The following is a 16714-nucleotide window of genomic DNA, read 5'->3' as shown; positions in this document are numbered from 1 at the left end:
AAAAGTTTCTTTGTCCTCTAAAAACAGTTATCAGGCATTTAGTAATTTTTATGGGCATTTCTCAGGGTATGAGTGTAATTGAACTGAATTTTATCTATTGTATTTTGCAACAAGACAGCCATCATGGACCTTGATGTCCTTAGTTTTAGTAACATGAAGAAAGGAGTTTTTTGGACCTGTTTGAAGTGCACTTTCAAGAAGGAACTTCACGTTCTTGAACTATGTTTTAATTGCAAAGATTCTGGGCACTGCCAATTACTAACCGTGTGACCTCGTGCAAGTCACTAGTGCAAGTCACTTCATCTCTCTGGGGGACTAATTTTCCTCATCTGTAAAAACATTGAATCCCTTACTGCATGGGGATTAAATAAGTGAATAAATCAAGTTTTTTTTAATAGCCAAGTAAAGTGTCATAGTCTAGAAATGAGTGGTCCTCCTTGCCTTAGACTGCTAGCTTTTATTTTCACAATGATGTTCCCAGCACGATTTTCCAGATTCAGCCTTCAGGCTGGAATGGCGACCACCAAGGCCCTTGAGACCGGCAAACTGTTCATTGTGCGCAGGCGCGCCGGGCGGGGGCTGCGAGGGGCGGGGCTGCCCCCTCTTGGGCTGTTCCAACGATCGCGCACCGCCCCCGCTGCGCCCCGCGCACGCCCTTGCTAGCAGGCACCTCCCGCCCCCTGCATTGCTGATGCTGCTGCTGGCAGACATGGACGTGGTGAATCAGGTATGCGCTCCAGTACCAAGGACAGAGTCCACTGCTTCCCTACCACCGGACCCAGGGGTCACTTAGACTCCCTAATTTTAAGAAATGGTGTCCGGGCAGCAGAGACCTGGTTCCTGAGGCTGTGATTGGGGAGGTTGTGGCAGGCAAAGGGAGGAAAGGGGAGGTTGAAAAAAAGAAGGAGTGCGCTCTTTGCCGCAGCGAGGGCCATCCTCACTGCCGCAGCGGGGGCCTCCAGAAGCTCAGATCAGTACTGGCGATCTCGAAGGGAGCAGAAAGAGCCTCGGAGCTGGCCGGGAGAAAGGATAGAGAATGGGGAGAATGGAAGGAAGATTGAGGGGGGCTGCAGATGAGCTCGGAAATAGAGCGACAGAAGGTGTGGGGGTGGGGTGGGGAAGGTCTGACACCCGCCCCTCCCAAAGAGACTGCACCCCGGTAGCTGACCACCCCTTATTTGAGAAGAGATATAGGGGAACGATCCGATTTTTGCCTCTCCAAAACCCCTAGTTTCCTCATCCTCAACGTCTATCCCCACTGGAGCCATGTCCTAGCTCTCCCCAACCTCAATCAATCCAGACCCTCTCCGCCATCTCATCCTTCACCACCACGGAACCTCGCCCCTCCCAAACCAATACCAACCCCTTCCATCCCTATCTTCTAAGACCACCACCACCATCTGACTCACCTTTACCGCTGCCGACCCCTCCCCCACGCTAACCAACCCGCCCTGTTATGACTCACCTTCACCACTCAAGACCCCCTCCCCCACTCTCCTGAACCCTGACTCCTTCCTCACTCTCTCCAACCAACCTTCTTCCCTATCTGATTCACCATTGAGGGTTTCAGATCCTCCTACCTTAGCTAGAACAGACCCCAGCCCCATCTTCTGCACCCCTGACCTCTTCCACTATCTGATTCATCACGCCCCAGACATCTCCATTCCTGAATCCTTGGGGGAAGGGGGTCTTCTCTAGTGCTTGTTCGTTCTTCAAGGTGTCATTTTCTCCTTCTCACTCCCTTTCCAAATGTCACCCCTCCCGGAGGTCACATGCCCCATCCTTAGGGATCATTGCCTGACAGCTTTGCCCCTCACTTCCCTTTCTATTCACCTCCCCCCCACCCCTTCCCCACTGTTTCTCTCCTCAGCTCGTGGCTGGGGGTCAGTTCCGGGTGGTCAAGGAACCCCTTGGCTTTGTGAAGGTGCTGCAATGGGTGAGTGTGGTCTGGGTCATGTGGGGAGGGGGTGGGGAGAAGTTCAGAAGAGAAAATGGTAGTGGGATCCTGAAGACCGTGGAGGAAGGGCAGGGAGCATGGAAGGAGATGAGGTCCCAAGGATTGAGACCAGAAGATGGATGGACTGTGACGTCACATAAGGATGAGGGGTACCCCCTGTGGTGAAGTGGTAGGTTGTGACGTCCTACCTCTCCCCTCTTGAAGAGAGGCGGTGGAACCTAAAGCCAGATTTCTGGGAGAGACATGCAAAGCTAGAGAAACCCAGAGATAGCAAAGGAGATTTTAAAAATGAGAGGCAGGAAATGGTAGAAATAGATGAAAATTACTGAGAAAATAAAAGAGATATAGAGATGAGAGAAAGAAGAGAGAAACACATAAAGCAAAAGGAGAGAGAAAAGTACAGAGAACAGAGATCCAAAGGGAAATCGACACAGGGACAGAGGCAAGAAAATGGGGTGGGTAAGAAAGAGAGACAGAGACAGAAAGAGATAACTCAGAAAAAAATAGGAGAGAGAGAAAACAGCACATGGTGGGGGGAAAGAAACACAAGAGAGACAGAAACATCCAGAGCCTGCATGACAGACAGCATAGAGATAGAGACAAAAGGATCAAGAAACAGAAAGACACTGATATAGAAAGACATGCATTCACAGAGAGAATAAATAGTTACCTGGAGGTGTAGGAGAGGCAGAGAATCAGAGATAGGAGACCTCTGGAAGAAAAAAAGACAAAGACACATAAAGAAACAAAATTAGTGATCAAGGGACAGAGAGAACAGAGAACCACAAAGATGGACAGGGAGTCAGGAACAAGTAGAAAGAAGGAAGGTCAGAGCACGGAGAGGTAGAACAGAAGCACAGATACAACCACACCCCTGTAATCAGCTTGTACTTGGACCCGATGAGCCCTGATTAGGGAATGGGGGGGGGAGACCTCTCCATCTGCTGCTGCCTATGCTGAGCCCCCATCTGCCCAGAGGAGGGCACCCCTCCCATACATGCCTCAGGCTCACTATAGCCATTCCCATCCCTGCTACTCAAGGTTTTTGCCATCTTCGCCTTTGCCACTTGTGGCAGCTATGACGGGGAGCTCCGGCTGAGTGTGGAGTGTGCCAACAAGACTGAGAGTGACCTCAGCATTGAGGTTGAATTTGAGTACCCCTTCAGGTGTGTACCCCTTCTGGTATCCCAACTGACCATGCCAGGGACAGGGTGGGTCTGGCCTCCATCCCGCTGATCTCTGAGAAGCCCTCACCTCAAGAGTCCACAACCAGTGGGATGGCTGTTACATGCACGGAGCACTTGCTGTGTACCTGTTACTGTTCTGGATGTATAGGAGCACACAGACACAGGTTATTACCCTCTGGCTTTGTGCTAAGTGAAGGGAGCAGGCAATAGACAAGATTCAAAAGTATAGGACAGGTAGTCAAGTGGCTCACTCATTCCTGTAACCCTAGTTACTCAGGAAGCTGAGATCTGAGGATCTAGGTTCAAAGCCAACTTAGGCAGAGAAATTTGAGAGGCTCTTATCTACAGTTAACTAGCAAAGAGCCAAAAATAGAGCTGTGGCGCAAGTAGAGCACCAGCCTTGTACAGAAAAAGCCAACCAAGAGTGTGAGGCCCTGAATTCAAGCCGTAGTACCAGCATACACACACATACACACAGGGTTGGGGGTAGCATAATGGTAGAGTACTTGCATAGTATGGGCAGGGGCTTGGATTCCATGCCCAGCACCAAAAAAGAAAGAGGAAGAAAGAAAGGAAAGGAAGGAAGGGAGAAAGAAGAAAGAAAGAGAAAAAAATTAGAACACACACACACGCACCTCTTTGCTTGCAGTAGATGCCCAATTAATGTTAGTTGCTGGATGTGATTCATGCCTCTAATCCTAGTACTCAGGAGGCTGAAGCAGGAGAATTGTGAGTTTGAGGCTAACCTGAACTACATAGTAAGACCCTGCCTCAAAAACTCATTCCTATTTAAGCCCCATTCATTCAATCATTCCATATACTTTTTTTTGTCCGTCATGGGACTTGAACTCTGGGCCTGGGCACTGTCCCTGAGCTCTTCAGCTCAAAGCTAGCACTCTACCACTTGAGCCACAGCACCACTTCCAGCTTTTTCTGTTTATGTGGTGCTGAGGAATCGAACTCAGGGCCTCATGCATGCAAGGCAAGCACTCTAACAATGAGCCACCTTCCCAGTCCCAAGATACATTTTTTGAGAATCTGTTGTTTGCTAGTACTGCCCAAAGTGCTTGGGGACACAACAGAGGCTAAAGCCAGACCAAGCTGCTAACCCTCATGGAGCCTACCTTATGGCAAACACAATAATTAATAAAGAAGATAATTGCAGATGCAGAGAAATTCTAGGAACAGATCCATCCTCACACAGAATTTTGTAGTAGATGGAACCCAGTTGAACCATCCTGATATTCACTGAGGTCCTACTATGTGCTGGGCATGGGTGCTGGGTACTACTACACAGGAGTGAGCAGAGGCTGGAGAGGATGCTACTCCCTGAGGGGTGAGGAGATGGGCTCACAAACACAATTTCATTTGAGGTTTCCCCACTACTTACATGACTGCTGAAGTCTCAATTTCCTCATCCGTAAAGTGTTTAGCATAGTGCCTGGTATGTCAAAAGTACCCTCCACGGTATGTGTGAAACAAGAGAGGAGTGGTAGTGTTCACCTGTAATTCCAACTATTCGGAAGGCGGAGGCAGGATCAAGGCCCTAAGCAAAAATGTAAGACCCTATCTTAATAATAAAAGCAAAAAGGGCTGACAGTATGGCTCAAGTGGTAGAGTGCTTGCCTACCAAGCACTTGGCCCTGAGTTCAAATCCCACCACTAATTACTTAACGAAAGCAATGGGTGTCAGGAACTCAGGAAACAGGCCAAGCATCCAGCTGAAAATTAGTTTGAGAGCACAAGGTGTAAATGTAGAACCAAGAGATGACTCAGTTGGAAAAGGAAGAGTGTAAAGAGAGAGACCCAGCCTAAGCCCAAAGCAATGATGGAAAGAAGAGGTTAGGAGAATATGGCCTGAGAGACAGAGGGGCAGGTGTTCAGGGATCTATTTGTTGATATATTCGGGGAGAAGAGAGTTTGGCAAAGGAGGGACAATTGGCAGCTTTGGATACTGCTGAGAGCTGTTCCTTTGGGAATCCACAAAAACAAACAAAAAGCCCTGATGAATTTGCCTGCAGCCCCCACCCCCACCCCAGTCTAGGACCTCAGGCCAGAGGATCTTCTCTTTACCCACAAGTCTTCGAGGGGAAAAAGCGCTGTGCTTTGAATCCTGCCAAGTAAATCTCCCCACACCCATGACTCCTCATTCCCCCTCAAACACTCCCTCTCCCAACATAGCCCACTAGAAACAGAAACTCAAATGCAAATTCAACTCATTGGACAGCCTTGAGCAAGTTAACTTAGCTTTGCTAATCCTCTACTTTTTCATCTGTAAAATAAGTATAATAATACCCACTTGATGGGGCTGGGAAGGTGGCTCAGTGGTAGAGTACTTACCTTGCATGCCTGAGGCCCTGGGTTCCATTCCTCAGCGCCACATAAGCAAAAAGAAAAAAGCCGGAAGTGGCGCTGTGGCTCAAGTGGTAGAGCGCTAGCCTTGAGCTGAAGAGCTGAGGAACAGCACCCAGGCCCCAGAGTTCAGGCTCCACGACTGGACCCAAAAAAAAATACCCACTTGTGGTGTCATTAAATGTGACAGTTACATAAAGTGCTTAGTAGATGATTGATAAATGTAAAGGCCTTTGCTATAGAAGAGCATCAGCACTATTCTCAGTCTCAGGGTCTTGCCCAACCCTCAGTCTGAGTCCAGAGGTATGGGCCCCCCACTCCAATCCTTCTCCCCAATAGCCACACTCCCCCTCTTCAATCACACCATGGTACATGCCATAGTCGCATTACACCTCAGATTGTCTCTTACCTCATATATACACATGCTGTTCCAAGATCCTTTTTACCTCCCCATGTGCATTCTGTCTGTCTGTCTTTGTCTTTTCCAATGTTGTAGCCACTGGGCTGTCCTCTGCTATACATACATTTTTTTTTTCTCTCAGGGACTTGAAGTGGGATGGGAAGGGTTGACATCATGTGGGGGAAAAACAAGATTCAGACCCCAACCTTATCATTCCCCTTACCATCTATGTGACTTTCAGCAAGTGAATACACCTCTAAGCCTGTTTCCACCTCTCTACATTTCATTCCACAAACATTGCCTAAGCACCTACTATATGCCAGCATGGTTCCAGACCCAGAGGATCTATGAGTGAACAAGACAGAGGGTAAAGCCCTCTTCTAGTATGTCCCGCTGTGTCATGTGTGGATCAATGCTGTAGAGGAAAATGGACCAAGAAAAAAGCTAAGGTGTGCCAAAGAAGGAATGTTTCAAATGAATTGTAAATAGTGAGCTCTAGGACAGCCTCGTGGAGGGTGACAGTTGAACAAAACTTAAAGGAGATAAGAAGGGGATAAGATATGAAGATATCCAAGGAAAGAGCATCCCTGCTGGCAAAGAGAACCATCAATGCAATGGTCCTGGGATAGAAGGATGCCTGGTGAGTTCTAGTAATAACTAAGAGGCAAGAAAAAGTGCCTGGATTGGATGAATTAATACCTATCTCGCCAGGATGCTCTGAGCAATCCACAAAATGTGAATGGTACATTGCAGGTGCTCTGTGAATGGTTATTTCCCTGGGACCCTGTAGGAACCTGGGGGACCCATGTCTGGGAGGCGAAGGGGGCTTTGGGGAGTTGGAGCCTACCTGGTCACCTCTCTCTACAGGCTGCACCAAGTGTACTTTGATGCACCCAACTGCCGAGGAGGCACCACCAAGGTCTTCCTAGTGGGGGACTACTCCTCCTCAGCTGAATTCTTTGTCACAGTGGCTGTGTTTGCCTTCCTCTACTCCATGGGGGCACTGGCCACCTACATTTTCCTGCAGAACAAGTACCGTGAGAACAACAAAGGACCCATGATGGTGAGTCTTCACAGCCCATTGTGCCCTGAGATTAAGGATGGGAGGCCTCAGGAACACAGTTCATTTGTCTTCTAGGCCATACCAACTCCCAGCCAGGCACCTATGTGGAAGCAGCTGCTGGCTACTGATGTCACCTGGAGTCCACACTGGGCATCAGAGACCTGGAGTCAGGGTCCCAGGGAATCCCACACACAGAATCACAGACAAGACCACAAACTGTAAACTTGCCAACTCTCACACAACCACGCAGTCTAGATCAAAGGCAGGAGCACTCAGAGGTTCACTGCGACAAGCACACATGTCATCTTGCCACACAGACACTGATTCCTACACAGCTATATTCACACACCCTCAACCCAGACGTAAAATGACATAAATTCCCACATGCAGATAAAAGTAGAAAGACACACAACACTTCTCACAGATTCGGAAACAGCCCACGGAGTTCCTCCCGCAATACAATCACACTCCCACACTTCTGTATCACACACACTCATACAAGCTCAGGCTGGAGGGTCACCTTCAGGGGAAAATGCTGTGGCCTTCAGAGCCTGAAAGGCAGGAGAGAAACCTTTTCTTGGTGACCTCCCCCCACCCTCAAAAAAGTCTCCCGAGCCCGTTCAAAGCAGTCTAGTCACAATGTCGTCTTTCTCATCCATGCCCATCCTAGGATTTTCTGGCTACAGCAGTATTCGCCTTCATGTGGCTAGTTAGCTCATCTGCCTGGGCCAAGGGGCTGTCGGATGTGAAGATGGCCACAGACCCAGAGAATATCATCAAGGAGATGGTTGTGTGCCGCCAGGCAGGAAACACATGCAAGGAGCTAAGAGACCCTGTGACCTCAGGGCTCAATACCTCGGTGGTAAGTCCTTCCTGGGTAGCTATTTGGGCTGGAGGAAGGAGGCCTAGAAACATACAGTCTGGTATATAGAGTGGTGGGTGGAAAGAGAAGATGAGAGGAAAATCAGAGGTAATCCGAGGGGGCTTCCTGGCAGAGACACCCCAACAACAGAGTTTCAATTGTAGACATTGTGAACCAATATACAAGGCCTTCTGTCAAGCTTAGACTTAGGAGACTTGGATCCCAGATCCAGCTTAACCATGTAAAATCTCCTGATACACAGTATCCTCTCAGGACCTCAATTTCCTTATGTGCAAAAGGAGTGAATGGCTTGAAATGTTGTCGTACTCCGACGCCCCCTACTGGCTGAGAGTCACACTGTCTTGAGCTCAAATCCTAGTTCTAGGGCTGAGAATGTGGCTTAGGGGTAGAGTGTTTGCCTGGCATGCATGAAGCCCTGGTTTTGATTACTCAGTACCATATAAACAGGAGGGAAAAAAAAACAAACAGAAATGGCGCTGTCACTCTAGTGGCACAGTGGTAGCCTTCAGCAAGAGAAGCTTAGGGACCGTGCTCAGGCCCTGAGTTCAAGCCCCAGGATAAGAAAAAAAAAAAAAATCCTAGCTCTATCCCTTGCAAACTCTGAACTGAAGCCAGTCACAAAGCCTTTCAAGGATCAGTTTAAGCATTTAACTTGAAGAGTAGTAATATGTCCTGCTTCACAGTAGACTATTTAATGAATTAATAGTGTACAAAGTACTTAGAAAAGAGCACGAGATAAGTCACATACCAGTATTGCAGAGGTTAAGATTCCAACTCAAGCCCGGCATCAGTAGCCAGCCCAGACAGGAAAATCTATGGAACTTTTATCTCCAATAAACCACACAAAAAAAGCTAGAAATAGAGGTGTGGCTCAAGCAATAAAGCATTAACTTTATGGGAAAATGGGTCAGGGACAATGCCCAGGCCCTGAGTTCAAGCCCCAGGACTGACACACACATACACACAAAGATTACAACTCTCCTGTCACTTGCTAACTATGAGACCAGCTCCCTCTGTGAAAGGAAGGCTTCTCTGGCCTCAATTTCATCAGCCTTAAAATGGAGAGATTGCCCAGCACCAGTGGTTCATGCCTGTAATCCTAGCTACTCAAAAGGCTGTGATCTGAGGATCATGGTTCAAAGCCAGCCCAAGCAAAAAAGTCTATGAGACTCTTACTTCCAATTAACCACCAAAAAGCCAGAAGCGGATCTGAGGCTCAAGTAGTAGACCACCAGCCTTGAACAAAATGCTAAGAGACAGTACCCAGGACCTAAGTTTAAGGCATAGTGCTGGCATGTGCACACCCTGCCGCCCACGAAATATCCACCCAGTATGGAGGCCTATAGTCCCAACTACACTAGAGGCTGAGCCAGGAAGATCACTTGAGCCCAAGGATTTAAGTCCAGCCTGAGCAACATTCTGAGATGAAGAGAAGAAAGAAGGAAGAGGAAGAGGAGGAGGAAGAGAAGGAAGAGGAGGGGGGAGGAGGAGGAGAAGGAGGAGGAGGAAAAGGAGGAGGAGGAGGAGGAGGACGAGGAGGAGGAAGATGAAGAAGAAGAAGAAGGAGGAGGAGGAGGTGGAGGAGGAGGTGGAGGAGGAGGAGGAGGAAGGAAGGAAGGTAGGAAGGAAGGAAGGAAGGAAGGAAGGAAGAAAGAAGAAGGGGGAGGAGGGAGGGGAAGAAGAAAGAGAGGAGGAGGAGAAATGTCTTCCTGTTCAAAAGTGGAATTTAAAAAATGAAACATTAAGTAAATTAATACCATATAGGGAACTTAAGCATAGGAAAACATATGACATACAGTACCAGGTGTACTGTTTTAAAATATATGTCATATAACTTCCACATATTTATACTTTAACACGAGCACATTTTTTTTTCTTTTCTTTTCTTTTTTTTTTTGGGGGGGGGGGGTCCGGTCGTGGGGCCTGAACTCTGGGCCTGGGCGCTGTCCCTCAGCTCTTCAGCTCAAGGTTAGCGCTCTACCACTTGAGCCACAGCGCCACTTACGGCTTTTTTTTCCTGCTTATGTGGTGCTGAGGAATCGAACCCAGGGCCTCATGCATGCAAGGCAAGCACTCTACCACTGAGCCACCTTCCCAGCCCATGAGCACATTTTATATACATGCATTACTGTGCAAACTTGTAACTACATGCAGGTGTATGTTTATTTAACAAAAACATATGTAGGGGGCTGAGGTTTCAGAAATCACTGTCCTCCGTGGGCCCACATATTCATGCCCTATGTGCCCATTTTGCACGTCAGGCCACAATGCCCTCCCGCCCCCGCCCCGAGGCCCCAAAGGCAATAGACCGATAAGATAGCCAGGTCTTGTCTCCCCTCAGGTGTTCGGCTTCCTGAATCTGGTGCTCTGGGTTGGCAACCTGTGGTTCGTGTTCAAAGAGACAGGCTGGGCCGCCCCATTCATGCGCGCACCTCCTGGTGCCCCCGAGAAGCAACCAGCACCTGGAGATGCCTACGGCGATGCAGGCTACGGGCAGGGCCCCGGAGGGTATGGGCCCCAGGACTCCTACGGGCCCCAGGGTGGCTACCAGCCGGACTACGGGCAGCCAGCTGGCGGCGGTGGCGGTGGCTACGGGCCTCAGGGCGACTATGGGCAGCAAGGCTACGGCCCACAGGGTGCGCCCACCTCCTTCTCCAATCAGATGTAATCTGGTGAGTGATGGGCATGTACTTCAGCCAACGGAGGTACAAGAACTGAGATGGGCGGGGCAGTGAACCAATAAGATCCCTGAGCAATAAGTTTGCCAGGCGAGTAAGGGCGGAAATTTGAAGGAACTAATAGAGAGGCAGAGTTACTTGAGGAGTGAAAAACTAGCCAATAAATGGAGAGCAGATGCGTGATGCCAATGGAAGAGAGGTAGAGGCGCGGTTCTGCGGGAGAGGGCGGGGAAAGGTACAGAGCTACCAATGGAAGGGTGGAATATCCCGGGGACTTGCACAGTGAGGAATATCAGGGGAATGGTGGAACCTTGGAAGGAAAAGGGACGTGGGTTTTTTAAAATGATTGTTAAGCCAATAGGTAATAAGGCTAATAGATGGATCTAGAAGGTCCGACGAGTTTACCAACGCGGAAGCAAGTTGTAGATCCATCACTTTTCCCAGCTCTGAGAAAATGGTGTAGGATGTTAAAGGATGTAAAAGGGGTGGGGCGGAGAACTACGAAAGACTTGCGACCTTTCTAGCTGTGTCTTAAAAGAAAACTGAACCCCAGCGCTGATGGCTCAGGGCTGTAATCTCAGCTATTCAAGAGGCTGAGAACTGAGTGATAGTTGTTCGAAGCTAGCTTGGGGCAGGAAAGGCTGGGAGACTCTCATCTCCAAATAACGACTAAAAGGGGCCTGAGAATGTGGTTTGGTGCTTGCCTAACCTGCATGAAGCTCTGGGTTCGATTACTCAGTACTACATAAACAGAAAAAGCTGGAAGTGGTGCTGTAGCTCAAGTGGTAGAGTGCGAGCCTTGAGTAAAAGAAGCTCAGGGGCAGTGCCCAAGCCCTGAGTTCAAGCCCCAGGACCACCTCCTCCCCCCAAAATAAAACAATGCAAGCATGGTGGCCAGTTGGCCTTGGGTATATAGTAAGATCTTTTCTCATAAAAAGAGATAACAGACAGGTCATTTTCCTTAGAAGGGGGAAGGTGTGAAGGTTGACTTGGGAGGGGAGAAAAGAAATAAGGTAAATGGAAGATACAGATTGGTTCTGTCTGTGGATGGAGAGAACAGGAAATTTGATAAAGCATCACACACTTCAATTCATTTTAAAATCCTGTTGGCTCAATAGTTTGCCAATTTCTCACCAGCATCTCCCCTGGATCTCTTCACAAGTGTCCATTCATTCCTATTATTCACAGTATAAGTACATTCTGTTAAGTGCTAAATCAAACCACAGCCCTCCTCTACATAGTAGTACTCATCTCAGGAAAGGCAGGAGTCTTCATTAGAATCACCCACACAATTAGCCCTCCCCACTTTTTTGCCAGTCTTGGGGCTTGAACTCAGGGCCTGGGCACTGCCCCTGAGCTTTTTGCTCAAGGCTAGCACTCTACCACTTGAGCCACTGCACCACTTCTGGCTTTTTCTGTTTATGTGGTACTGAGGATTTGAACACAGGGCTTCATGCATGAGAGGCAAACACTCTACCACTAAGCCACATTCCCAGCCCAATTGTCCATTTTAGTGAACCAGGCACAAGTTGATCTCAGGGCCTTTGGCCTTTGAACTTATTCCCCACCCCCTATGTCTCTGTCTCTCTCTGTCTCTCTCTGTGTCTCTTTCACACACACACACACATCTTTGCCTAGACAACTCCCTTTCATTCTTTTAGTCACTTATACAGTGAGTTCTTATCTGACTACCCTGTAAACAAATCGCCCTTGTTATCTCTCTGTATGCTTTTCCTTATCACCATCTGTAATTATTGTTTATAGGTTTCTTGACTGTCTCTTCCACTAGACTATAGAATGTAACCAAGACATGCTCTATACACATCACTTAAAACACGCTTAATATTGAGAGACATTTTATTGAGTAAGTAATGGAAACAACATAGCATAAGGTATTGTGTGTGTGTGTGTGTGTGTGTGTGTGTGTGTGTGTGTGTGTGTGTGTGTGTGTGTGTGTGTGTGTGTTGGTACTGGGACTTGAAGTCAGGGCCTGGGCACTATCACAGAGCTTTTTTGCTCAAGCCTACTCTGAACCGACATGAAGTGATTAGTAGTTTTAATTTACTTCTCTTAATGTGAATGTCCACAAAATTTACCTGAAACAATAATATGGTTCAGACTATGCAGCCCCAGAGCCTGAAGGGAATGTTATGAGATTTGCAGTGTATATACTGTGTAGACTTGTGGGGTTTTTTTTGTTTTGTTTTGTTTTGTTTTGTTTTGCCAGTCCTGTGGCTTGAATCAGAACCTGGGCACGATCCCTAAACTTTTTGCTCAAAACTTTAACTCTGCGACTTTGAGCCATAGCTCCATCTCCAGCTTTTTGGTGGTTAATTAGAAATAAGAGTTCCACAGACTTGCCAAGCACTCGTGGCTTATACCTATAATCCTAGCTAAACAGGAGGCTGAGATCTGTGGATCATGGTTCAAAGCCAGCCAGGGCAGGAAAGTCCATGAGACTCTTATCTCCAATTTTAATCACCAGGAAAACTGGAAGTGGCACTGTGGCTCAAGTGGTAGAGCATTAGCTTTGAGCTGAATAGCTCAGGGACAGCACCCAGACCCAGAGTTCAAGCCTTATAACTGACAAAAAAAAATAATAATTTCACAGACTTTCCTACCCAGGCTGTCTTCAAATCATGATTCTCAGATATCAGCCTCCTAAGTAGCTAGAATTTACAGTTATGAGCCACCAGCACCTGACAGCATGAGATGTTTTACAATCCTTCTACTCTTCACTGCAGAAAATTGTTCTTAGTGCCTTAGGCCTCATCAAAAGCAAAGCTGCAGTCCTCACAGGACTACACTATGACCCCACCTCACACCTTCTGACATCACTTCTAGCCTTCTCCTCCTTGCTCTCTCCACTTTTTTTTTTTTTTGTCATGGGACCTGAACTCTGGGCCTAGGCACTGTCCCTGAGCTCTTCAGCTCAAGGCTAGCGCTCTACCATTTGAGCCACAGCACCATTTCTGGCTTTTTCTGCTTATGTGGTGCTGAGGAATAGAACCCAGGGCCTCATGCATGCAAGGCAAGCACTCTACCACTGAGTCACGTTCCGCTCCCTGCTCTCTCTACTTTATGTATTCTGTCCTCATGTATTGTTACCTTGTGCTCCTAGATAACTCTCTTAGGTTTCACATTCGTTGTATGAAGTCTTATCTCCTGCTACAAAGGCAGAGATCTTGTTTTGCTCAATATAGGCTGTCGCCAATGGTTAAACAGTACCTACTAATGGACTTTTGGGGTTAGGAGATGGGAACCTTCATTGTTGCTTTGGTACACAGTGGGAACAGGATCAGGAATAGCTTTTCAGTGGGGGCAGCTGAGATGAAGCTGAGTGAATGAAGATATGAGTGAAAGAAGCAAAAAAGACATTCAGGCAATAGGAAAAGCCAGGGCAAAGGCATAGTGGCCCACCTCCTCCCTGAAGAGACCACCCATATCAAGACCCCTTCTCCTTCCCGTTTTCTGTCTCTACAGGTCAGTGCAGCTGGGAGGACCCCATCCCCATGGGTGGGCACGAGCTCAAGAGAAGGCCTGCCCCCCTTCCTATCCCTATACCCTAGGTCTCCACCCCTCAAGCCAGGAGACCCTCAATTGTCTTTGCTGTTTATATATATATATATTATATATAAATATCTATTTATCTGTCTGAGCCTTCCCCTCATCCACTCCCCTCTCTCATGCACTAGGGGCCCAGCCTTGAATGGGCTCCTCCTTAGCCCTACACCTTCCCCTGAACCCATCAGCCCCTTTCTGTTCCCTAGCCCTGTCCCCTGAGGTTAGGAGGCTTTGGAAAGGGGCAGGAAGGGGAGACCTTGGCTGTATGGGGAGGGTGGGAGGTGATTTCAGACTCTCTCCTCTCTCTCCTCCCCCTCCTAACTCTGGCCTTGTTCCTCTAGCAATATCTGACCAGACTGTGAAGGGTAAGTTCAACCCCAAGGTGTAAGAAAGGCAGATTTAGGGGACTTGGAGTAAAGGGGACAACTTTGGACTGAAAGTGTTCTTTGAGTAGACAGGACTAGTGGACAAGACTAATCAACAAGGAGCTAGGTTCCAGATATACTAAATGTGGAACCTGACAAATGAGGTGCCTAAAGCATTCTGGAGTGGAACTCTGAAGGGGGTAGAGGGCATGCTCTAGAAGGGACAGAGCTTTAAATGATGCTTCCAGTGGGCTCCAGGGTGGGCAGGCTTGAATTGAGACTAGCAGCCCTAGGTGTGTGGCCTGGAACATTGCAAAGTCTGAACTTGATTCTAAAGGATCTTGAGCAGAGTAAGAAGTGAGGTTCAGAAATGGCCTACCCTTGGGGTGAAGTCCAGGTCAGGGGTCCAGACACTGAGGTTTAGTATAGAGAGTGCATGGTGGTTTCACAAGGAGCAGCCCCTCTCCCAATGGGGCAGCAAAGAAAGTAGGTTTCAAAGTGAACAGAGTTTGGGTAGTAGCTGTGGGAAGAGGGTAGTTAAGAGCCTTGGGATGAGTTTTAAGGTAGGTGAGTACCCCTGACCAAAGCTGGGCATTGAGGTTTGGGAAAGATCTGAGAGGATGAGGGGTGGGATCTAGAGAACAATACCCCTTGCCCACTCCCTTGACAAGTCAGCTAGGTAATCAGAGGATAGAGTTCAACTGGTCTAGTGGGGCTGGCCCATCCCTCTGCCTCCTCCCCTGCCCCCACTCTCCACCCCCTCCCACCAGGCCTGGGTGGTTGGAGGCTGGGTCTGGAGCTCCTATCCTGCACCCTCTGCTGTGTCTGTGATGTCGGTAGTGCCTGTGATCGTGTGTTGCCATTTTGTCTGGCTGTGGCCCTTCCCTCTCCTCTCCAGACCTCCCCTTTCCTTGCTCCCTTCGGTATTGTTTGAAGACCCCCTTCTCCCTGAGGAAGAACAGATATGAGTACTTCTCCTCCCTCAAATAAACTCCTCAATCACCTAGTCTGCATGGCTCTCATTTCTCTTTTTTGAAGTCCAGGTGAGGGGAGAGATGGGTGGGAATTTGTGACAGGAAACTCGGACTCACCCTAGCCCCCAGCCGCATCCTTTGGTGAAGCCTGGCCTAGCAATCAGATCATTCCAAGTCGTCTTACTCGCTGCCCCATGACTAGCTATCCAATGCCCAGGCTTTCTCGAGTTCGGTTCTCATTCTGGTCCCTTAGCCACAATCCTTCCCAGTCCCGGTGGAGCCCTTTCCTCAAGTCCTCACAGGATCCCACGAAGATGACTCCACATGGGAAACCTCATCCTACATAACTCTCACTCCTCATATTGGAGTCCAGCAGACCCCTCTCCATACTGGTAAGACCGTGAGATCGGCTGGGCAGGAAGGCTGGGCACCCATAGATCTCCATAGCTGAATAATTTATTTTTTCCTCTTTCCCTCTCCCCAGCTCCTCCCTGGAACGAGGAGGGGTGGGAAGTGACTGAGCTGTCTATACCGGGGTGGAGGAAGTTCCCTGGCGCCTAAGATGAAAGATCGGGCCGCCAGCAGCCGCCTCCGTGCTTAATTAAAGACCCGGGCCAGGCGCCTGGGTTCTGAGTCCTTTATTGTGGATGCCGAGACCCCCTCCTCCCACCCAGAGGCTCCCAGACTGCTGAGAGCGTGAAAAAGAGAGCTAAAGGAAGGGAATGTGTAACTGAAGAGAATATGGGGGTCGGGGGTAGGTTTTAGAACCTACTTTTCTGGGCTTAGGGTCCACAATGGGTGGGCCTGTAAAGAACAGCGAGGGAGTCGGGGAGAGAGCCTCAGATTCTGGCCAGTGATTTTTAGCCCCTTCCTCAGAAATCTCAAAATCCTGGCTCTTGGAGGGGAACGGGGAAGGGAAATTCTAGCCGGATGGTGAAATCCACCCACTGCCAGCTGGAACTGCGAATGTTATTCGAGCCATTCGTCCGGAAGAGTCGGGGGGAGAAGGTTTGAGAAGAGGCTAAGAAGTGGCTTTAATCCGTATGCCTTTATCCCCTGCCCCAAATACCCAAGACAAATCGACACAACGCGTCAATACAAGCACCCGGGAGCGCCACCCCTTCTACTCGGGTCACCACCTCCAAGCCCTCTTAGCCCCTCCCCGTCAGCCTCCAAGCCCAAAGGCCGCGTGGCATAGTGGGGTTCTGGAGGCTGTGCCTCCAGACGCCTGGCTCTGGCCCCAAGCGAGAGGACAGTGGACTTTTCTGTAAAGTTCTTCCGGGCTGCAAGC

The 16714-nt window shown here is 48.8% G+C and overlaps 1 protein-coding gene across 1 annotated transcript; it reads left to right on the top strand.

Annotated features, from left to right (window-relative positions):
* Nucleotides 1-580: 580 nt before the first annotated feature.
* LOC122098814 (synaptophysin) lies at nucleotides 581-15458 on the top strand. The gene is made up of 7 exons (XM_042669271.1): nucleotides 581-727; nucleotides 1871-1936; nucleotides 2999-3123; nucleotides 6764-6959; nucleotides 7630-7821; nucleotides 10184-10514; nucleotides 14004-15458. The coding sequence occupies exons 1-6, from the start codon at nucleotides 692-694 to the stop codon at nucleotides 10508-10510; spliced, it is 942 nt and encodes a 313-aa protein (XP_042525205.1). The 5' UTR covers nucleotides 581-691; the 3' UTR covers nucleotides 10511-10514; nucleotides 14004-15458.
* The last annotated feature ends 1256 nt before the right edge of the window (nucleotides 15459-16714 follow it).

This window comes from Dipodomys spectabilis, unplaced genomic scaffold (assembly GCF_019054845.1).
Source record: "Dipodomys spectabilis isolate Male_0828 unplaced genomic scaffold, ASM1905484v1 ptg000492l, whole genome shotgun sequence".
In the NCBI taxonomy this organism is placed as follows: Eukaryota; Metazoa; Chordata; class Mammalia; order Rodentia; family Heteromyidae; genus Dipodomys; species Dipodomys spectabilis.
The sequence above is the reverse complement of the archived record's forward strand: the minus strand, read 5'-3'. Positions and strand labels throughout refer to the sequence as shown.

Coding starts and splice junctions, on each gene's coding strand:
- LOC122098814 (XM_042669271.1), top strand. CDS start 692: ATGCTGCTGCTGGCAGACATGGACGTGGTGAATCAG. Junction 728..1,870: donor ACATGGACGTGGTGAATCAG/GTATGCGCTCCA, acceptor TTCTCTCCTCAG/CTCGTGGCTGGGGGTCAGTT. Junction 7,822..10,183: donor CAGGGCTCAATACCTCGGTG/GTAAGTCCTTCC, acceptor GTCTCCCCTCAG/GTGTTCGGCTTCCTGAATCT.